The sequence below is a fragment of the Podarcis tiliguerta genome (assembly GCF_965153285.1).
Source record: "Podarcis tiliguerta genome assembly, chromosome: 14".
In the NCBI taxonomy this organism is placed as follows: domain Eukaryota; kingdom Metazoa; phylum Chordata; class Lepidosauria; order Squamata; family Lacertidae; genus Podarcis; species Podarcis tiliguerta.
This window is the reverse complement of record NC_139547.1, coordinates 30,327,918-30,351,424: the sequence shown is the minus strand read 5'-3', so window position 1 is coordinate 30,351,424 and position 23,507 is coordinate 30,327,918. Positions and strand designations below refer to the sequence as shown.

General features: G+C 46.6%; 2 protein-coding genes and 1 long non-coding RNA gene across 7 annotated transcripts in view; 2 read left to right on the top strand and 1 right to left on the bottom strand.

The window, feature by feature from the left end:
- Positions 1-5,436, bottom strand: part of ZDHHC4 (zDHHC palmitoyltransferase 4) — a 28,849-nt gene extending 23,413 nt beyond the window's left edge. The window contains exon 1 of one of the 2 annotated variants that reach the window (XM_083414030.1): positions 5,368-5,436. The gene's annotated coding sequence lies outside the window, so the exon portion shown is untranslated. The remainder of the gene's footprint in view (positions 1-5,367) is intronic. The other variant, XM_083414033.1, reaches the window with a different exon arrangement.
- GRID2IP (Grid2 interacting protein) overlaps positions 1-23,507 on the top strand; it is a 63,141-nt gene that overhangs the window by 3,720 nt on the left and 35,914 nt on the right. For 2 of the 4 annotated variants that reach the window (XM_083413964.1, XM_083413963.1), the window contains exons 1-2: positions 1,796-2,772; positions 12,222-12,376. In XM_083413964.1, coding sequence (XP_083270090.1) covers positions 2,041-2,772; positions 12,222-12,376 — 887 coding nt within the window. In that variant the 5' untranslated portion in view covers positions 1,796-2,040. Of the gene's footprint in view, positions 1-1,795; positions 2,773-12,221; positions 12,377-15,238; positions 15,953-23,507 lie in introns of those variants that run through there. The other 2 variants (XM_083413965.1, XM_083413966.1) reach the window with 2 other exon arrangements.
- On the top strand, positions 3,066-5,326 carry LOC310664684. The gene is made up of 2 exons (XR_014505037.1): positions 3,066-4,041; positions 4,089-5,326. It is a non-coding gene; the product is annotated as an uncharacterized lncRNA (long non-coding RNA).

Sequence of the window (23,507 nt, the reverse complement as noted above, 5' to 3'; positions counted from 1 at the left end):
GACATTTTGTTTAATCCGTTGTGTGTGGGGAGGAAAGGTGGGAGATATATATATATATATATATATATATATATATATATATATATATGTGTGTGTGTGTGTGTGTGTGTGTATGTGTATGTGTATATATATATATATATATATATATGAAAGGGAATATTGTTGTCCAGAATGGGATGTACATAGGAAGCTGCCTTACTCTGAGACCAGTGATCCGTCTAGTTTAGTATTGACTGCACTGACTGGCAGTAGCTTGCCAGGGTTTGAGGCAGGGGTTTCTTTCCCAGCTGTACCTGGAGATGCCATTGAGGATTGAGCCTGGGACCTTCTGCATACAAAGCAGGTGTTCTGAGTCACAGCCCTTCTTAAAAAAAAAAATCAGATCCCTTGTCCATCTAGCTCAGTACTGCCTACACTGACTGGCAGCGGCTCTTGAGGTTTCAAGCAGGGGTCTCTCCCAGCCCTGCCAGATGCTCCAAGTGTGCCTATTTTCCAGGGACCTCCCTGAATTAGAGAAGCCTGGTTTCTGATTTTATCCCAGAATGTCCCACTTTTCCTTAGGATGTCTCTGTTTTCACTGGAGAAATGTTGGAGGGTATGGCATTATCTGACCCCTGAGTCATCTGAAGGCAATTCTGTATAGGGAATTAAAAAAAAAAAATGTTTAATGTTTTATTATGTTTTTATATATGTTGGAAGCTGCCCAGAGTGGCTGGGGCAACCAAGTAAAATGTGTGGAGTATAAATAGTAAAATTATGGAATGGGACATCCTTATTTCCATCAGATAAATGTTGGAGGATATGCCCTACCTGGAGCTGCCACCAGGGATTGGAGCTGGGATCTTTGGCCTCCAAAGCAGATGCTCTGTCAAGGAGCTACAGTCCCTCCCATAGGTGCCAGAGGTTGTCTCAACTGAGGTCTGATCCCATTTAGGATAAATAAGGAACAGACAGCCAGGCAACTGAACATCTAATTGTAAGTTGGGAGTTGAATGGCAATGAGGTCCAATGGCAAACTTACTTCATATCTCTGACAAAGTAGGCTCGAGGCCACAAAAGCTTAGGCCAAAATAAATTAAATCGCTAGTCTTTCAGAAGCCATAGAACTTTTTTTTTTAATGCTGTTGGAAGAAACTATCATGTTGTCCTCTCAGGGAAGTTTTCAAAGGAGTGGTTGAGCACACAAATGTTGATATTTGTGTTGAAAATTGTGCATATGGTTGGAAAGAACCTGATTAAGACCACATTCACACCTTACATCTGAGATAATGCCTCTTTAAACAGTCATGGCTCCCCACCCAAAGAATTCTGGGAGCTGTAGCTTGTCAAGGGTGCTGAAGTTGTTAAAGGTAAAGGGGACCCCTGACCATTAGGTCCAGTCGTGACCGACTCTGGGGTTGCGGCACTCATCTCGCTTTATTGGCCAAGGGAGCCGGCGTACAGCTTCCGGGTCATGTGGCCAGCATGACTAAACCACTTCTGGCAAACCAGAGCAGTGTATGGAAACGCCGTTTACCTTACCGCCGTAGCGGTACCTATTTATCTACTTGCATTGGCATGCTTTCGAACTGCTAGGTTGGCAGGAGCTGGGACTGAGCAACGGGAGCTCACCCCGTTGCGGGGATTCAAACCGCCGACCTTCCGATTGACAAGCCCTAGGGTCTGTGGTTTAACCCACAGTGCCACCTGCGTCTCGGCTGAGAGTTGTTAGGAGGCCCCTATTGAAAGGAATAGGGCCACAATTACCAGAGTTTCCTAGGAAGAGGGATTGACTGTAAAACCACTCTGGGAGTGGAAACTGGGTGGCGGCGGGGGTGGAGGTCAAGGGGTCTCCTAACACTCCTAATAGCACCCTTAACAGATTAGCAACCTGGGAGCTGTCGTTTGTTAAGGGTGCTAATTGTTAGGGGGCTCTTATTCGACTCATGGGACTGCAGTTCCCAGATGGGTTTATACATTAACCCTTCTTCACAGGGAACTCTGTGAGGGGAAAATGGGTCTTCTAATAACTCTCCCCTGCCAGATTCATTTATTTTTTTTATGGGAATCCACGACTGTTTAAAGTGCTGTCCTAGTGCTTTAGATGTCTGGTGGGAACGTGGCCTGAATCAAGGAACCGTTCTTTCCATGAGGGAACCAGATTCAGCGGCTGACCTTTCCATGCTCTCCTTTTCCCCAGTCACCGCCATGCCAACTACCAATGATGGATGGCCTGAGGAATTTGGGTTCAAGATCAGCGGGAATGGTCCTTGCTACATCTTGGCAGTGGAAGAAGGCAGCAGCGCCCAGCTGGCCGGCCTCCAACTGGGAGACCAGATCCTGGAGATTGAAGGCCAGCACGTCTCCTCCATGAACGCTGAGGCGCTGGTTGCCCTGGCGAGGCAGTGCGAGAACGTGCCCCCCAGCATTGGGGTGGTCTCGCGCATCCAGCAGGTGGAACTCAAGCCGGGCCAAGAGGGGCGCTTTGGCTTCACTCTGGCGTGCGAGGGAGGATGCCCCTTGCAAGTGGGGAGCGTGGATCCTGCCTCGCCAGCCTCCGAATGCGGGGTCAAAGCTGGAGACTACATCCTGGAGATCAACGGGACCCCAGTTAAGCTCTATGAAGAGGCAGCTGTCATGATCCAGGCGTGCCAGGGAAAGGGCCTCAGGTTGGGGCTCCTGCGCCTCGGGCGGCAGCAGAGGTGGGCCAGCAGCAGCGTGCGGGAGTTTGTCCAAAGCGCTGACGCCATCCATCAAGAGCGGAGGCAGAAGGCACAGGAGTTCAGCAAGAAGGTAAGGCTGTCTCTGAAATGGAAGCCTTCGGCAGAATTTGGACTACAACTCCCATCAGCCCCAGCCAGCACAGGACTGAAAGGAATTGTGGTCCAGACCGTCTAGAGCAGTGGTTCCCAAAGTGGGTTGTACCACCCTCCTGGGGGGCAGTGGGATTGCTTATTCCATTGCTAAGAGGCAAGCGGGTGGCAAGGGGGTGTTGTAGGTGCAAAGGACTATCAGGCTTTGAAAAGCTGGGATCACTGCATCAAGTTTATCCATTTTGCTGAATTAATTCAACTAAATGGCTCTAACTGGATTGTCAATAAATGTGCAATTAATTGTTACTGCCTTAATTTTTATTCTGTTATTATATTCTTTAGTGGGTTGTACAAACTGCTATTTTGAATGTTGTTTTTTATAGGGTAGGATAGGGGGCACTGGGGGTGAATTTATGGAACGAAGGGGGTAGTGGCCCCAATTTTTATTTTTTTATTTTTGGGAAACCACTGATCTAGCGAGTACAGGTAGGGGAGAAGTCTTGCTCAGTTCTCATTTAAAGGCACAGGAGACCAGTGCATTCTGAAACAATATGAGATCTGAAAAACAGCTATCCGTCAACATTTGGCACTTTTCTGAATTTTGTGATCCAGCTCTCCAACCAAACAATGTCTACATAGATGCATATATTAGGGCTCTGCTTATGTTCTTTCTTTCAAAACAGAAATGGTGTATAGTATGTATGTGGAGGAGATCTGTTCATTTTATTTGCTGCATTTGTGTTCCAAATGTGAGGTGGGTTAGGCAGAGATATAGTGACTGTGGCCTAAGAGGAGCCAGTGAGCTTCCTGGTTGAGTGGGAATTTGAACCCTGGTTCCCCAGTCTTACACTCTAGCAGCGTCAGCAGGAAATGGATATTGAAGAAATCTTATTCCTCTTTGGAGAATTGCTCTTATTTGTTGTGTTTTAATTGCTGCTGTCCATCACTATGGTGTTTTGTAATGCTTAGCTGTTTATATTTCAAATACAGTGGTACCTCGGGTTAAGTACTTAATTCGTTCCGGAGGTCCGTTCTTAACCTGAAACTGTTCTTAACCTGAAGCACCACTTTAGCTAATGGGGCCTCCAGCTGCTGCAGCACCGCCAGAGCACGATTTCTGTTCTCATCCTGAAGCAAAGTTCTTAACCCGAGGTACTATTTCTGGGTTAGCGCTGTCTGTAACCTGAAGCGTATGTAATCTGAAGCGAATGTTTCCCGAGGTACCACTGTAAATGAAAAAATACAGGTGGTGACAATTCAATTGGATCTTAAATGTATGGAGAATGAGGGGCAGAGACCTCTCATGGCAGCGTTTTTGGGTGACAGCACAACAGCATCGCTGGGGTAAGATGTCTTAGTGGGAAAGAGAAACATTCTCTTTGTTCCTCCCCAAGGTGTAGACTAAAAAGTCCCGATGAGCTGTAATTCTGAAATTTCACACTGCAGTCTCCCTTTGAAATTCCTTTGTTAGAAAATCTTTTAGATCAATGCAGCTGAGTGTCTTGGGAGATACAGCTTTTAGATCAGCCGTGGAGTATCCTGGGAGATGGAGACGTTCCCTCACTAGCTTTTGAAAGTTGCCCTTTCTAATGTCAGATTCGTGCCTGTTAATTCTTCCACATGGAGACTGTTTGTCCTACGTAGAAGCCAGAAGGACATTGGTGGCAGATAACGGCATATAACGTGTTGGAAGATGAACAAATATATGAACCCTGGATACTGCAGCTGAAGATGCTCTTAGGACATGGGATGATGTTGCCATGTCCTTTTGTGATGTCACAGACCATCTGTAGCTAACGGCAACAGTCACCCTCTCCAGGCCTGACATTGTGGGGGCATCTCACCAGCAACTCACTTATTAAATTTTTTTCCTTTCGTGTATGCTAACACCAGGGAGGGGAATATCATATAACGCAGACAGAATAGACATTACACTTGGATGTATTTTGAAAAACACTTATTTGGAACTATAAGTTGGCATGCTTTCTAAAGGGACGGGAATGTCTTGAGAAAGCCTTGTTGGTTTCAGCTCCCCATGGCCTCCTTCCATGCTTTCATGCACAGTCTTGGGGAAAACTCACCAGCATCAGACGTCCCTGGGGCAGGAGAAACAGATGGTGGTGGGGAATGGCTACCATCCGACAGCATCATCCGGGCACCTCCACTGGCTTCAGCCTGAAAACTTAATCCATAACGTCAGCCTGCCCACTGCCAAAAGTTCCTTCTATTCATGAATATCCACCAGTCACCTTTTGCACATCCCATTTACACGCTTATACACACCATGTGTCTCAACCACATTCAAAACCTCCCACTCACAGACACAAACACACGGCCAGCCGACATCCATGAAGAACGCCATTTGCTCATCTTTCACTCTCCATTCAGCCTTGCTTCCGAATGAGAACCCCACTGGCTTCCACCCACCAAACATCTGCCAACTTCCACTAGGTCCATCACCACACATCAGCCAACTTCAGATCATGGATATCAGCCAATACCTCTTAGGAAGTAAACTTGCCTTGTTATCGTTCCATATGCTCCTACAGCATCCTTCATAGCATCTGCCACTCACCTGCCAATTTGTCTCCTCCAAGTGGAAGAAGACTGGGCAATGCTGAATATCACAACTGCTGCCTGGTGTGTTCTGCTGGAGAAGAGGAAAAAGCCCCACCTTTATATCCACTCAGCAGACATGTGCCTTTGTGACATCACAGTCAGTCCTCAGCCAATGGTCACAGAGTAGGGTGCATCATCAGAACCTCTTCAAGCTTCACAGTTGTGGGTACACCCCAGGAGTGATTCATTTGTGTGTGTGTTTGTTTATGGTTAAAAATACCGTATTTTTCACTCCATAAGACGCACCTAGTTTTTAGAGGAGGAAAGGGGGAAAGCCCCATTTTTTTTTGGGGGGGGGGGAAATCAGCTCACAGTTGTACAGCTTCTTTTGCAAAGGAGAAAAGCTGCTTTTTTTGAGGATTAGCTCAAAGTTGTTGAGCTTACTTTGCAAAGGGAAAAAAATCTTGTTTTTATGGGGTTCAACTCGCAGTTCTGCAGCTTCTTTAGGAAAGGAAAGGGAGCCATTTCTACAGTTTCCAGACAGATAATCTAATCAGCCAGTCACACGTCTCTGGGGAAACAAACAGCCTCTGTCTGCAGAACATTCAACAATGGAGGCCTGAGCAAGGGGGCGGGGCCAGAAAGGGAGCCGGCGATTGGGCACACATTCACTCCATAAGAAGCACAGACATTTCCCCTTACTTTTTAGGAGGAAAAAAGTGCGTCTTATGGAGCGAAAAATATGGGATTTATTACAAGCCGCCCTTCATGGGTACAGTTACTGAACCAGGGAAGATTGTTCAGTCTGAGGACCACCCTCCCACATAGGCAACATCCCAGGGGCTGCATACCAGCAGGGGGCAGGGGCAAAAATTAGATGTGGCCAGATGCAAGGATGGGTGGAGCAGCAGATGTGGCTCTTTTCTTTGCACAGGAGTCTCCACTCCAGCTGTGCAAAAGTCAAAAGTTTACGCACTCTCCTGCCTCTCCAATTCAGGAAAGCAAGAGGCATCACACAGTTCATGGACACATTCCAGCCGGGCAAAAACACCTGAGAAGTGTGTGGAGCAAGGCCAGCAAGGGGTGTATCCTGGGGAGAGCCTTGGCGGCCAGAAAGTATTCTGAAGAGCCACATTTGGCCTGAAGACTGGAAGGCCTCCATCTGATCACAAACTAATGATTTAAAAACTCCAAGGGGTATCTCCAACCTCAGTCACATTCAGAGTAGTCCCAGTGAATCTATCATCACTTAAGAGTAACAGAAGAGCCATCTAGTGACTGATAAAACCCTGTTTCTCCAATTTATATTCCTCCCCCCCATTGGTAAAGGATGCCTCTGAGCATGAGCAAAGTGCTATCTTCATTGGGGTAAGCACAAAAAACGCCCTGCTCAGAGAACAGAATCTAATAATACAAAAAGAGATTGTGAAGAGCTCCAAAAGGACCTCTCCAAAGGACCTCTGTAGTGAGTGGTAAAGTGGCAAAGGCAATCCAATATAAACAAGTGTAAAGTGATGCATGCTGGGGCAAAAAAATCTTAATTTCATGCTCATGGGGTCTGAACTGGTGTGACTGGCCAGGAACAAGACCTTTGTGGATAGTTCGATGAGGATGTCAACATTGTGTGCAGCAGCTGTGAGATAGGCAAATTCCATGCAAGGAATCACTAGGAAAGAAATTGGAAATAAAACTGCCAATATCATAATGCTGTTATACAAATCTATGGTGCAACTGCATTTGAAATACTGTGTATAGTTTCTTGTCACTTCATCTCAAAAAGGATATTGTAGAGTTGGAAAAGCTTCAGAGATAAGCAATCAAAATGACTCCCCTATGAAGAAAGCTTGCAGCATTTGGGACTTTATAGTTGGGGGGCGGGGGGAGATGAGTCAGAGGTGACATGATAAATTATTCTAAAATGATGCATGGCACTAGACTTTATGGACATTCAACGAAACTGAATGTGAGACAGATAAAAGAAAGGACTTCTTCACACAGCACAGAGTTAAACTGTGGAACTCGCTGCCACAGGAAAAAGTGATGACCATCAACTTGGATGACTTCAACAAAGGATTAGACAAATTCATGGGGGTTTAGACTATAGCCTCTATGGTCAGAGGGAGCAATACCTCTGAATCCCAGTTGCTGGAAACTCCAGGAGGGGAGAGTTGCTCTTGTGCTCAGATCTTTGCTGGCTTCCCACTGGCCCATCTGGTTGGCTCCTGCGGGAACAGGATGCAAGACTAGATGGGCCACTGGCCTGATCTAACTGGATTTTCTTATTTCTTATGTGTTGTCAAAGTGAATATGGGGACAGGATTCGCCTCTGGATTCTGCTGCAAAATCTGGTCCTGTGTTTGTATCTGATGTACAGTGGTACCTCGGGTTACATACACTTCAGGTTACATATGCTTCAGGTTACATATGCTTCAGGTTACATATGCTTCAGGTTACATACGCTTCAGTTTACAGACTCCACTAACCCAGAAATAGTGCTTCAGGTTAAGAACTTTGCTTCAGGATAAGAACAGAAATCGTGCTCCGGTGGTGCGGCGGCAGCAGGAGGCCCCATTAGCTAAAGTGGTGCTTCAGGTTAAGAACAGTTTCAGGTTAAGAACGGACCTCCGGAACGAATTAAGAATGGACCTCCGGAATGAATTAAGTACTTAACCTGAGGTACCACTGTATATCCTGTTGTTTGTGCTATGGATTTGAGGGCTGTGACTGTGAGCAAGACTGTGACTGCAGCCCAATGCCTATAGGAAAGTTTCATTGTCGAGAATGGGCAGTAAATTAAGAATATAGGAAACTGCCTCATATTGGCTCAGACCATTGGCCCATGTAGCCTAGTATTGTCTACACTGACTGGCAGCAGCTCTCCAGGGTTTCACTGCTCTACCACTGAGCTCCCTTCTCTGTCTTCCAAAGAATCCTGCTTTCCCCATCATGAGAGATGGAAAGGGATGCAAGGCAGCTTCCTTGAAGAGACCCCTTTCTTGCTGTCGCTGCTCCAGATGTAGTAACCTTGAAATGTCTGGTGCCTCATTAGGACTTCCATCCTGGTCACATGATGGTGCCTTGAAACTGCTGGGTACCTTGTGGTTTCTGGATGTAGGTTACAAAAAGCCTGTGATAATTGGCTTTGGAGAGCATCAAAGTGGGACGAGCACCAGGGGGGATGTGAACAGCTCCCTCTCTTCTGCTTATGCATCTCACTCCAGCTCCCATAACCATGCCAGCATTGCGGATGGATTGTTGCAGGGGTGGAGAAACCTATCCTGTTCTGCTGTGTCCCAGGGGAATGCAGGGGAAATGGGTGAATAGGACCAGAGACTAGGGCAAGGCAGATCAGGACCTTGGACAGTTCCAGCGAGTCAAGAGCATAAGGACCTGGGAGAGCTCCTAGTGAGTCAGGGAAGATGTTGTCTCAGCAAAGGCTTGGAGTCATCTGATGCCTTCAAAAGGCTACAAAGTCTTGACCTTCTAGTGATTTTGCCTCCCCCTCCACCAGAGTACTGTTTGCACTATGTCATTGTTATGTAGCTTATTCTGCAGTTGCATGTGGTTGTAGACCAGGGAGGCTGCAGGAGAATCAGACTATGATGAGAGAGCTACCACATCAGGCATAGGCAAACACGGCCCTCCAGATGCTTTGGGACTACAATTCCCATCATCCCTAACCACTGGTCCTGTTAGCTAGGGATCTTGGGGGTTGTAGTCCCAAAACATCTGGGGGCCCGAGTTTGCCTATGCCTGCACCACATCCTCAGGCTAGGGCAGTGTAGCAGGCAGTGCTGAGGGTTACTCCCCAAGTGGGGTGACGTGCATTATTTGAACCAGAGTCCTCCTCAAAATTAACACTGGGACCTTGAGGACGGGGTCATGACACAACTTACCGCTCTTTTGAAAGCATGCACAAAATGTCTGTAGTATGTGCGAATGAGGGCTGTACGGCTGCATTTGTACATCACCCTGAAATGCAGTTTAACACATTAAGAATGAGCCATATTACCCTATCTTCTGATGAGGGTGAGAGGAGGAGTTCAGAAGCTTTTGCTTTGACTTTCCACCAGCCACAGTTTAGTGTGTTGCCCAAACCTTAAACTGTGGTTCATGTTAAGTATGGTTTGTTCATATGGCTTGTTTGTGCTTCATATCAATCAGGCTTCTTTAAACAAACCATACTTTCTTTTGCAAATGTCTGCAGGAAATGGAGTGAAGCAAACTTAAGACGAGATATTAGAAATAGATTTGCCCATTCCTGAAATTGGCTCATTCTTGTCAACCATAGCTTAGTGTGATGTCCAAACTGGGACAGTGTTTGAAAGTACCCACACAGAGTGTTTGGGGGCAGTTGAGCTCTGCTCAGGCCAGATTGCGCTGGCGATGAGTGGTGCTTTCCTTCCCTCTGTTCCTCCTGCGCTTCAAGACCCACCCAGATGTGGGCAGGCTTTGGCACAAAGGACAGAGTGCCAGAGGGGCTTGGTGCTCCTTGGCTTCACCTCTGCCCATCTTGCAGAAAAGGGAGAAGGGGAGTCTGAGCTCCCACCCTGCTGTTGATTAGAGCTGGGTGGTCAGATGTAGTTTGCTGATACTTGGTTGCATTTTAACTCCAACTTTGGTAAAGTGCCCTGGCAGCTGGTTGTGTGAGGAGGAGGTGCATCTCTCAATTTCGGTTTCTCTTTGTTTCTCATTTTTTACAATCTGGTGTTCAGTTCTTCACATTTCCACACCACATATGCATATAATCCTTTCAAAAACTCATCAGTATTTAGTGCTGTTTTCTCCTAATATACGCATCTGGGCATGCAACATTGCCCAATATGATGCATTTTTCTGTTATTTTCATTAACGTATGCATTTGTATGCACGTTGTATGTGCAGTTTTGCACATGTTACTTGACTGGAGAACTGCATTGCAAAATTCAGAAAAGTATGCATTTCCAAGGATGAGTTTGCTTACTGTTTTGGAAATGGTGATTTAGGCAAGTCTGCCTTTGAATGTGACCTGAGTTGAATTTCTCATTCCTTCCCCATTGTATGTTGGTGTAAAAACCAGATAGAGATACTTAATAAAACCTGAGCTGGGTTTGTAACTGTCACTTTAACTGCCATTTGATCTGCAGCAGTGAGCAGGTTGGGTTCTGTTTCATCTGGTGATTTCTCTCTCTCTCCTACATAGAGTCATTGAAGATAATCAAGGCACATGTAGAAATATTGCTCACATTCAAATAGGCTTTTCTATGGCTCTGAATGTAGATGATTAGAAACTTTTTATGAAGTTCTCTGTGGAGCTCTGTAAGGATGAGTTCACCCTTCTTCTTGGGTTTGCCATAACTAGACTGCCACTAGAAGGCAGGGAGGTTTCTTCTCATTCTGGCCAGAGCCAATAGAAAGGAGGTATTTTCCCGCTCTCTGACAGAGCCAATAGAAAGTAGGATATTTCTGTACCTACATTTCCCAACCTGCCTTGGGGTCTTAAAAGGGGGAAAGGTGCAATCTTTTCTTAAAGGGGCAGCATTGTTATTCCTTCTACCTAATACTAATACAGTGGTACCTCAGGTTACATATGCTTCAGGTTACAGACGCTTCAGGTTACAGACTCAGCTAACCCAGAAATAGTACCTTGGGTTAAGAACTTTGCTTCAGGATGAGAACAGAAATCGTGCTCCGGTGGCGTGGCGGCAGCGGGAGGCCCCATTAGCTAAAGTGGTGCTTCAGGTTAAGAACAGTTTCAGGTTAAGAACGGACCTCCAGAACGAATTAAGTACTTAACCTGAGGTACTACTGTACACAGATTTGCTATGACTAAATAAGTGAACCTTGTGGGGTCAGAATAGGCTCCATAACAGGAAAGGTTCCACTTGCTCTCTAAACGGGATCCAACAAGAAGGATAAGAGAGGTCAGCTTGCACCTTCTGTTAAAGCAAGAGAACGGAGACCTTTTCAGCCTGAGGGCCACATGCCTCTGTGGGCAAACCTCTGGGCTGGCATTTGCCAATGGTGGGTGGAGCCAGAAGCCACAGTGAGTGGAGCAACCCTTCCTTTTGCACATGCTCCTTGCACGTTGTCCCAGCCATGCAAATGCCAAATATATATCTCTCCATCCTCTATTAAGGCACGCAAAAGACATGACTGTAATTCAGGAGCGCACTCTAGCCTCTGATGAGAGTGCAGAACAGGGGAAATGAGGAGTGGAGTTTGGGGAGAGGTCCTGGCCCCGGGAAGGTGATAACGATCTGCAATTATTGCAGACTATAAAAGGGCACACCTGGTACTGGAGTCGGGATCATGTGGGGTGCGCATTGTGGAGTTTTGTTTTTTAAATGCTTTGAGGGTTCTCTGCTGCCCTCCTCTGGTGAGCACCAGAATTTGCCCACCATATTGCAGCCATCACTGGAGCAGACCCTTCGCCATGCAGTTGACCCAAGTGTGACCTTATAAACTTTTTATTCTCAGCTTGAAAAAACAGATTGGGTGGTCAAAAGCACAATATCCCATCTTCCCATAATGGGATGGGATTGCCTTTCTGCTTTTTAACTTTGAGCCTCTGTAGCAAAGCATTCTTAGGCCTGTCATAGTCACCCTGACAGGTCCCGTTTTGTCCATAGAGAATAACACTAGCAATAAAGACTCCAGGTACATAAAACAAGAATGCAGAGGAAAGGAATTTGCTACCTTGAAAAGTTTGTTGTTTCTAGGTCTGGAGACCTTTTGGAGGTAGTGGGTGGAATGTTTATCTCTCTAATTTTGTGTAAAAAACACCAGTTTCATTTTTCCAAAAACAACAGCAAAGTGGTTTACGATCTCGCATAACAAATTTAAATTGCAACCTCCACCATTTCCCCCTTTGCTCTGTCCTTTGTGCAGGTGCAAGAGATCCTGGGTGACCAACCAGAGGTGAAAGAGAAGATGTTCACCATCTTAAAACAATATGCAGCTGAGAGGAAGGTTGATTACTTAGCTTACGCCCTCCCCATGATCCTCACCAAGGACTCACACCATCTCCTTATAGACAATATCAGGTACTTAGTTTTGGACACCTTTTCTATGCTATCCTCCCTGCCCTTGTTGATAACCTTCATGCAGCATAGGCATGTGAGATGAGTGGCACAAAGGGCTCTGAGTGCCCCAGCACACCTGATTTCTTCAATGGCTATCCCTGATGGCTGTGTTGTACCTCTAACCAGTGGCGGAGCTTCATGCTCCGGCACCGGGGGGCGGAGAGCAGGCGGGGACGGAGCTGGCGCATGTCCTGGGGGCGGGGCACGCCACCCCCAGGTGCGTGGCGCCCAGTACGGGCGAGGGAGAAGCCGCCATGGCACCCTACCGGGATCACGCTGCCAGGGGCGGTGCGCTCCCCCCGCACCCCTCTTCCTCCGTCAGTGCCTCCAATGTCAGAGGCAGCGATGCTTCTGAATGCCAGATGCTGGAAACTGGTTGCTTTTTGTGCTTGGGTACATGACCCAGACAAACATTGGCTCCCTTGGCCAGTAAAGCAAGATGAGCGCCACAACCCCACAGTGGTTCGCGACTGGACTTAATGGTCAGGTGTCCTTTACCTTTACCTTTTTATTGCTTGGGAACTTTTCTTAGGCATCTGGTTGGGCACTGTGAGAAAAGGATGCTGGACTTGATGGTCTTCCTTTGGTTTGATCCAGCTGCAGGGCTCATCTTACCTTCCTGCTGGCCTGCTTTGCCCCTGTTATCCTCTTCCATCTCTTCCTGCATGCCAGGATGAGTGAATCTGCCAATTCCAGGTTCTCTCAGTTTCTCTGTTTCCCAGTTTTCAGCTCAGTCTGCCACTTTCTTGCACCAGCTTACAATTTTTTTAGATAAAGGAAGTCCTCACAGAACTTTCAGGGCGCTTTTCCGCTGAACATACAAATTTCTGTATGGTATTTTGCCTAATGCGGACATTTTTGCGAGGAATTTTCCCTAACATCACACATTTTTGCATGTCCATTTCACCGGTATATATGAATCTTTTGCCCACACATACTTGCCCAAACCATTTGGTTGGAGAACTGCATCGCTGAATTCAGAGCAACTGCCAAGGTCAAAAGGATCACTGTATTTCAGTTCACATATTAGGTGTGTTGGCATTAAATGCTGAACCAAACCAAATTTCTTCCCAATTCCTACCTGTGTACTCTGCACTTAAGCACTCCCACCCCTCTCCTTGAGACTGTGGGATGATGGCATTTGGATTGGTTTATTCAATTATTTTTTAAATTGCAATTAAGCCCAGATAACATTGCTGGGGGTGGGAAACAAAGAACAGAATGTGGCAGGTTTGAGATGCCGTAATATCCAGGATTGCACTCAAGAGACTGGGAAGAATGTTGGCAAATGGAATCACGTTTGTCTTAAGCTCAGCTTGGGTGGTTAGTTGGCATCCCACTTTGCCTAACCCTTTGTGAGTGTTTTTCCTGGATATTGCAATTTCTCCTGGTTCCACAGATTACAAGCAGGAGTTGGGAAAACAGGGCCAGATGGAGGCCTGATTGCTTAATGACCAGGAGCTCCCAGGGTCTCTAATCCCTGCTATGAGCCTCACGTGCAGACAGTGCCCCACTGCGGAATAATCCCCGGGGATACGAGAGGGGAAGACATAGTGCAGGCTGGGAAGGCGACTTCTCCTCTCCATTAGTCTATGCTAGCAACACTGAAATCTAGAATCCTAGAAGGGAACCAAAGGTCCCATCAACCCCCTGCAATGCAGGAATCGCAGCTCAGGAAGCTCTGAGAGATGACCCTCTGCTTAAAAACCTCCAATGAAGGAGAGTCCACCACCTTCTCAGGGAGTCCATTCCACTGTCGACCAGCTCTTACCATCAGAAAAGTCTTCCTAATGTTTAATTGGAATCTCCTTTCTGGTCATTCTACCATCTAGAGCAGCAGAAAACAAACTTGCTTCATCTTTTCATATTTGAAGATGACTATCACATCACCTCTCAGTCTTTTCTTCTCCAGGCTAAACGGACCCAACTCCCTCAACCGTAGCTCAAGAGCCTTTGTTTCCAGATCCTTGATCATCTTGGCCACCCTCCTCTGCACATGTCCCAGCTTGTCAACATCCTTCTTAAAGGGTGCTCAGAAATGGGCTTTACATTTCCAACTCTAACTGAAAATCTGGCTTCTTTCTAACATCCTCCATCCATCTTGATTTAAAAAAAAGAATTTCTAGGTTTCTGGGCATTTTCTAATAAAGTTCATACACAGGTACTTTGTGGGTCAGACAGTCTTGTTGCCTCTTGCTGCATGAGAGTGCCAATGCCATAATTTTACCTTCTTTGACACATTATTAATATCATTTATCTATTTACAATATTTTCCTCTTGCTGTTCGTCCTGAAACAACTCCCAGAGCGGCTTACAAAAGTCAATGATAAGACAGTCCCCTGCCCTCATGTATACAAACTAAAAGACACAACACAAAAGGAAAAATGGATTGGGAGGGTGGGTGGTGGGTGGAAAACAGAAAACTGCAATTATCTTTACTATGTTGCTTTTTTTAAAAGTACTGTTTTAAAAGCTTTAGAGCTCTCAAAACTTCCCTATGAGGTGGGCCTCTGTGGCCCCATTACCCATATGGCAAAACTGAGTCGAAAAGAGAGCGAGAGAGAGAGAGAGAGAGAGAGAGAATCTTGCTCAAGGTCAGACATTGAGACCGTGGCAGAGACTTTGCTGCTATTGTTCTCACTTGGAACCTTCCAGGGCTCAGCACTGACACCATGCAGAGTGGATTCCAGGGTTGGGCTGTGATATCATGCTCAGCTCTGCCACTTGTGCTGTGGGATTGAGACAACTTTCCTGCTGCTTTTGCTTTGGGGAAGGGAGAGTGCCTGTGTTTGTGTGTGTGTGTGTGTGTGTGTGTGTGTGTTAATGCATGTGTGCTGTGAGATTGTTAATCATTCCCCATCTCCCTCCATGCGCACCCTTGACTGCGGCCGTAGTCTCCCATGCCCAGCAATGCATCTCTGACATTCCAAGGAGAGACAAGAACCTTCTGTAGCTGCCTGATTGGATCTTCCTTTATTGCTTATTTCCACCACCAAGGGGAGCGGGGTGGGAGAACAGCTACTCTTCCGGACAGCCTCTTGTGTTATATACAGTACACTACCCTCCTCTTTTGAAGGAGCGACTGATATCTTCCTTGCATAGCATTTTGCTTGTAGCATCCTCCCTGACTCCCTACATCCGACACATGCTAAATCCTCTGGCTGGATCAAAGACCCCCTGCATCTGCCCCCCCCCACATTCTCCACTAGACTCGTTCTCCCCCTTCCCCTTTAATCATTATTATTTGTTTGCTTATTTATTTGTTTTATTCTTTTTTTTCTGGCTCCCATGGATTTCCAACCTATTTATCCAGAATTAAGCTCTATCTGATTTTAATTTGCTGACATTTTCTTTATCCGTTTGGCTGGGGCGGGGAGGCGAGGGGCTGAGCACGTGCTTCTCCTGTTTGTGTGTCTCTCCAACCCCCCCCCCCAACACTGCCATATGGTTTGCACACACTGGAAAAGTGCACATTTTTAGTCTCCCGTTCAAGGATGCGAGAGAAGAACGACAGAATCGGAAGATGAGCTGTCTTGGGTAAGTGGCAAATTGGTCTTTTCTTGCACTCAGAAGGCTCTGTATGTGTGTGTCTGTGTGTGTGTGTGTGTGTGTGTGAGAGAGAGAGAGAGAGAGAGAGAGAGAGAGAGAAAGAAAGAAAATGCCTTTATGATTTTTTTACTCAAACCACTTAAATTCTGCAATGAATTGTAGCACACTGCATCTGCAAAGGTTTGCTGGCATCCTCTAGGAGAAAGGAGAAAAGGAAGCAAAGAAAACAACCGGCTTTTGCAAATGTGACCCGGTTAAAGAGGGAGAGGGAGAGAGAGAGAGACAGACAAACTTTTTATTTTAGACTTACAATTCTGCTGCAGTCCAGTAGACGCATGAGAGTCATCCCGTCCAAAGCGTTTCATGACAAAAAGGGATTTCCGGGCTCTCGTTACCAGGGAAACGGTGGCCTGGACACCATGGGGTTACTGTCACACACCAAGGTCAGCGGGGGTGACCAGATGTTGTGGCAAGACGGGGCAGTTAGGGGCTGCTGGTGGGTAATCTTGATGATGGAGACGGCTGATGCTCAAAGCTTGAGATGACTTTGGACCGCTGTTAAATCTGCAGGGGGATTGCAGAGAAGCTGGGTGCTACACTTCTGGGGAAAGGGTCTTTTAAAATAGTGATTCTGGACCCGTGGTCCTAAAGCTTCTTGGTCCCCCACTAATGTGAGAATAGGTTCTTTCTGGGTGCATGCATTACACTGGCACAGCTCACATAGGCCAACAGTCCATCTAGCTTAGTGTTGTCTACACTGACTCGCAGCAGTGGTTCTCCAGGGTTTCAGGCAGGGACTTCCACCCCCCAGCTGCATCTATAGATGCCACTGCAGATTGAACCCTGGAAACTTCTGCATGCAAAGCAGATGCTCTACCACTCATCTAGACACATCGTGGTCAGACACCCAGTCCCCTCCGTTATTACAATCTGAAGAGGCAGGGAGTAAAAGCAAAATATTTGAACCAGCTCAGGCTGATATGGGTGGAGAAATTCAGTTCAGCTCAGTTTGGATTGTAGTGTGAACCTTACCTGATTTTCAGTTGTGGAACCAACATGCAAATAGAAACACATCTATCAGTTGATATTTGGATTGCAAAAGCTGGGTTCTCTGTCCACAAAAAAAATGCATATGAAAATTTATACATTGGGGGGGAATTGTGCGTATATGTGAAAATAACGTACCAAAAATCCACTAAATGAGTTTGCAAAATGTGCAAATTACATGCAAAATGTATATATTTATGTATATATATTTAGGAGAAACATGTCCTGTAATGTTGATGAATTCTGATGAGGACTTTTTAAAATCACACTCATGAAGAAAAGTGGCAAGCTGGAAAAATAAGAAACCTTGGGAAAACTGAAATGGGCAGATTAGGGTAGAGGTATGCAAGCTTTCAGTCTTCAAAGAATTCTTCCCTTGGTGGAATGGAAAGTGAACTCACTAGAGTCAGCTTGGTGGGTTCCAAGCTACTGGAAAACATTTGCACTTTTTTGCACTTTTAAGGCTAGCTTTGCAAGCAGCCTGCTGTCAATTCAGGTTTTCCAGCTTTTGCCATTATCAGACCTAGCAAGGCAACTGTTTTCCAGTCACTTATGAAACTCAGCAGTGCTCTGTGTGTACTTGAAAGATTGCTACATTCCCTATGAAGAATTATGTGAAACTCAAATGCTTGCATTCTCTTTCACCTACTTTGGCCAGTCCTCTATAAATATAACAGTCAGTCTTGCCTATTTTGGGTCACCTTTTCAGGGTGAGCATGACAAGCACAGTATGCTGCAAAATCAGTAATTAGTTCACTGAAGTATTTGCATTTTTTTTTTGTGAGTTTGTCAGGCGGCCAAACTGCTTTGCTTATAGTGACAACATTACAGAGATTTATAGCATGGGGAATGGGCATAGGTCTGGGGTGAAGATTCTGCATTCGGGGATGTTGCTAGGGGCCTAAAAGATTTGGGGCATGGGACTGGAGATGCATATTTGTATGAAATCTGCCCATCCCGGTTCATATGAACAGATGTGGATCTAGAATGCCACAGAAGGCAAATTAACTGATTTCCCCTTCAGATAAATTCCAAATCAACCCTTTATTTAATTTGCAGCCCAGCCCAGAATACCTCACCCCAATTCCTCTTTCATTTGTATACCCCCATTAATTTCCCCAAAGATCCTGTTGCAAATAGGTCAGTGGCGGGGTGCCTGATTTGCCTATAGAAGGTCCCAAGTTCAATCCCTGATGGCATCTCTAAGTAGGGCTGGGAATGTCCTTTGCCTGAAACTCTGGAGAGCTGCTGCCAGTCAGTGTAGGTAATACTGAGCTAGATGGATCAATGGTTCGGCTTGGTACATGGTAGCCTCTGAGGTTTGCAGATTCCCTCCTAAATCATCTCTAAATTAGGTCATCTTAAATTAATTATTCCCTCAAATTAATACCTTACCTAGTGACTCAGATCACTCCTGCTGCTCATCCCCCTCCCCCCAAATTTATTTCCTACCCAGAAACATGCAGGGCACAGTAAAAGATTCAGGCCTCTACTTAATTTGCTCCCCAAAAGTCTTGGGGTTTATCTGTAGCATCTCTGCTTGAGGAAACATCCCCAGCAGCTGATCTGGATATGGAGGAGGCTGCTTCTTATCTTCATAAAGTATAAGGATCTGAGCTAGCAGTCAGTCTTTATGGGCTGCCATGAATTGAAGGGAAAGGGTCCTGCAATTCAGAAAAGGGTTATTGGGTTGTCCCTGTCCCTGAGCTCTTCTCTTCTTTCAATTGGAATGGGTTTGAGGGACAGTGTGGTATTTCTCTGCCTGCCGTTGCTTTAGATCAGCCTTCACCAACTTTGTGCCTTCCAAGTTGCTGGCTGGGGCTGATGAGAGTTGTAGTACAAAACATCTGAAGGGCAGCAGGTCAGCCTAAGTTGTACCTCCTGGACTTTCCATTTTGGTTTTTCATTCATTTCATTTCATATATATTGCATTTATATCCCACCTTCTTCCTCCCAAGAGCTCAAGCTGGTATATGTGCCCCCCCCCCCCATTTAATCCCCACAACAGCCCTCTGAGGAAGATGAGGTCACCCAGTAAGCCTCATGGCCAAGTGGGGATTTGAACCTTGGTCTCCCAGGTCCTAGCCTGACTCTAACCACTACACCACACTGGACTGCACAAACACTATGGACTCAAAAACTGGTCTTCAAACTAATAACCTCAAATGGGTCCTTCTGGTTTGTATCTCCACTGTTTCCTTACCCTTGCTTGACATGGTTGGATGTATAAAATCCAGCTTCTCAGCAGAATTGTGGTTTTATACACCACCACCACCAACAACTCAGGGTACTGACTCCGGCTTCCAAAACTGGCACTGATGTCGAGCAATTCTTTCAGTACCTGGAAAGGTAGACCTCCGTTAAGGGACCAGGAGGAACCCTTGCACTGCAGTTTCACACAACAAACCGCAATGGTTTTGGATTGTGGTTTCAGCATCCAATATATTTTCTTTTAAAAGTTCTTTTTGGCTACACTTAATTTAAGAGTATCTGTATTCATCTCCCAAGAGACCTTTCATAATGAGTTATATGTTTAAGCTTCCCTTTTCCAAAAGGCTCTTCAAGTGGATTTTATTGCTTTCGCATATTCCCTTTCTGCAATGCAGTATGATGGAGGCTTTGATTTGCCACTATTACTTTGGTTGCTTTTCCAACAGTGGCTAGCAAGGGCAGCAGGTCGCATATTTTAGACAGCCTTCTCTTTTGTCGAGCTACTTTCTTTCCCTCTTGCCTGGAGGTTGCAGGGGAACATGTGTTTCTAGAACTGAGCTGCATTGTGTCTCTGGCAGAGATTAAATCTCTTCCCATCAGGGACACTATACTCCACTACAGAAGAAAACGCTGTAGAGTTTGTTTTAGCAGTAGCTGAAGAGCAATCAATTTATTCTCCTTCTTCTGTGCTTGGATGTTTTGTTTTAGCAGAAACTGCTAAAAATGTGACAGTATTAAAATGTTGCACCCATCAGTGAGGCTTGCTGGATAAATAACCCTAACCCATAAAACAAACGGAATTTGGGTAAGTCTCTCTGCATAGGCCTGGCAAGGGGTGATAGTCTCAATGCCTGAGTCATGACTGGGAACCAGAGCCAGCTCTGTCATTAGGCAGAGGGAGGCAGGTGCCTGGGGAGGCTGGAGGATGCTATTGAAGTAAGGATTCAAGGGCCAGTCTACTTCATTTCTGTACATGGGCTGTCTGATGGGGGTGGGTGGGGCATTTTGTCCTGCACTTCAGGCAGCAAGAACCATCTCAGACAGGCCTTCCAATGCATTTCTTCCCCAGGACTCTTCACTGCTTGCTGGTCTGGTGCTAGAGTTCATAGCTGAAGGTAGGAGTTTCAGGACCACGGAGAGCTCAAAGGGAGCCACGTGCTCCAACAAGGGCTGAGAGCAGACTGAGCCCTTTCCAGTCTCTCCCAGGCAATCTGATTCCATATGGATAATTTGGATTCTTACAGGGCCAACACTCTGGCCTGAAGACAGACACTCCTTCATTCCCAGCCCCCTCCTGCCACCCACCTGGAGCACTCCCTGTTCAGCTGAACCGGTGAAGTACGGTGGGAGCCATTTGGTTTCTCAGACCTGGGGAGAAGTGCCCTGAGCATCCTGCCTCATGCCCTGTTGGCATGGCAGGACCTTATGGGGACTCCTGTTTGTCAGACTAAGCACACTGAGGCTGTAGTGCCAGTTGCTGGAAACCGCAGGAGGGGAGAATGCTGTTGTGTTCAATTCTTCCTTGTGGGCTTCTCATTATGGCAGTGGTTTCCAACCAGTGTGCCGGGGCACCCTAAGGTGCCTTGAATGATGGTCAGGGGTGCTGCAGGCAACACTGGCATCTGTCCCTCTTTACTTCCCTCCCTCCTCTGATGCCCTCTCACATCTCTGCCTCACAAAGGCTTGCACAGCTGTTTGTTGCAACACTGACTACAAGCTCCACAGGCGAATAGTGCCTCTGGGGCTGTCCAGGGGGTGCTGGTTGCCAGGAGCTGAGGCCGCCTTGGTGTAAGCAAGCAAGTGGGCGAAGGAGCCCATCCAACCAGACCGCCAGCCCTTGCTTTTGAGAATGGACAGACAGGTGGGAGCCAAAACAATAAAACAATGAATAGGGTGGTGATACAATTACTACAGCTATCGACACAAGATAATATCACCAAGGCAACTATCTGTAAACAAACAATAAACATCCATTAAAATGTCAAAAGTAGGTCCCCCCCCCAAAATAGGTTTTATCTTGAACAATTGCAAACGCAGTAATAAAGAATCCACTTTTCTTTGCATTCATCAAGAGAGATGACGCTTTTGTTAACCCAGCGCCCTGTAAGATGTTTTGGACTCTAGGTTGTACCTATGTGATTAGGCTGGCTGAGACTGATGGGATTTGTAGCATAAAATAGTTGGAGGGCACCAGGTTGTGGAAAGCTGCTCTAGCTGCTGCAGAAGACTTGAGCAAGCTAAGGAAGGGCTTTAGCAGTTTTGTCAAAAAAGATTTTTTTTTTGTTATGTGTGTGTGTCAGATCATAGGAGCCACTGTTTGATGCACAGAGCTTCTTTCCTCCGTTTGCATCAGCACTGCGGGGAGCCAAAATCTGATCCATTATTTCAAAGTCTGCTAGAATTGGAAAACTCAGAACTGACAGCAAGTCAACCAATGCGATTGACTGGGCTTTGAAGATTGCAAATGTCAGCTGAGCCCCCAATTTGGAGTGAGGAGAGTTTGCTCCCAGAGCTTGGGGAGAAGGAGGAGCTTTACACTCCTAACTATCAAAACAAGGCCTGCTCAGTCTCTCCTGAGGAGCATCGCTCTTCCTTTGGAACTTCCCTTCAGGGCCAGCCCAAGATATTGCCTTACCCTCCATCCGTTTGAAGGCCAACTTTAAAAAGCTGCATCTCTTGAACACCAGCTCCTCTACTCATCCATCTCCCTAAATTCCACCTGCACCTGAAGCACCCTGCTCCCCCCTGCTGCATGGTAGGACCGGCCAGCTCTGTCCCCTTTGAAGGAATTTTGCATTGGCTTTGGCAAGGAGTGTGCAGTGGCCCACATGAGGCATGTGGCCAGAAGGTCCCCTGGGGACAGTGCCAGCCAGAGAGTGACAAGGTTGAGCCAGAGCAAAAACCTTGCTGTTTTCACTTTGCAAAAGATCCTTGCATTGCAGGGGGGTGGAATAGATGGCCCATGGGGTCCCTTCCAACTCTAGGATCCTATGAAAGCCTGCTTAGAAGAGAGGAGTTGGGGACAGAAGGTTCCTTGCCAGCCATTTGTGCTTTGCCTCTTCAGTGCCATCTCTTCCCATCCCTCTTGGCTGTTCCACTGGCAGAGTCACCCTTCGGAAGAGGAGGAAGGACAAAAGCCACTTGATCAGTGTGTATTACATTCCCCAAGCAGGGAAGGCAGGATCTTCTCTGGTTACCAAAAGGTGCATTGCAGCAGGTCCCACCTCTCTCCGATGCATCCCAGCCGACTGTGGAGTCCACCAAGCTGTCAGTCTACTGATAGCACCCCAGGGACTGAGTGTCTGCCTATTAATAGGGAAGGTCACCCAAATACCTGGCAGAGCATTGGAGGCCTCTCTCCTCTCTCCTCCCTCCCCCTCTTCTGGCTTCTTGCCCTGGGCCATGTGAAGCGATGGCAAGCCAGGCAGATGGCAGCAGGGGGTATGCACAGAGGGGATTAATGCAGACAGGAGGTTGCCCTACTAAACCTGTCAGAAAAAAAGCTGTAGTGAGGGGGGGGGGGAAGCATGGAGCTGTCATCTGTTGCCAGCCAAAAACATTTCCCAGAGTTGTCACAACAATATCAAAGGCAATATCAAATACTCCTGGGGAGCGATGTATGAAGACAACAATTTCCACCCTGTCCTATGTTTTCGTTCCAATGCAGTTCAGTTTCTGCCAAATAACCATGTTATTTCTATCACCGCTCACTACTTAATGGTGAGTTATGTAACTATTTATGCAACTTACATTCATTTCAGTGCAAAGGAAACTTCAAAACAGAACAGTCAATTTTGCACGAGAGCCGGTGTGGTGTAATGTTTAGAGTGTTGTACTAGGGCCTGGGAGGTGAAGGTAAAGGGACCCCTGACCATTAGGTCCAGTCATGACTGACTCTGGGGTTGCGGCGCTCAGATCGCTTTTTGGGCCGAGGGAACTGGCGTACAGCTTCCGGGTCATGTGGCCAGCATGACTAGGGAGACCAGGGTTCAAATCCCAACTCAAACATGAAGCTCACTGAGTGACCTTGGGCCAGTCACTGCCTCTCAGCCTGACCTACCTCATAGGGTTGTTGTGGGAATTAAATGATGATGGGGGAAGACCTATGTACACCTTAAGCTCTTTGGAGAAAAGGTGGGGTATAAATGCAATCAATGCAATGCAATGCTTTGTTTGCAGACTTTAAAAAAGGCCACCACCCAAAACAATGTGCGCTAAGACCAATTGTATTCACTTGACTGATTTCTGTTTTGCCCTCAATGGCGTCTCCTGGCAGTGCTGGGCA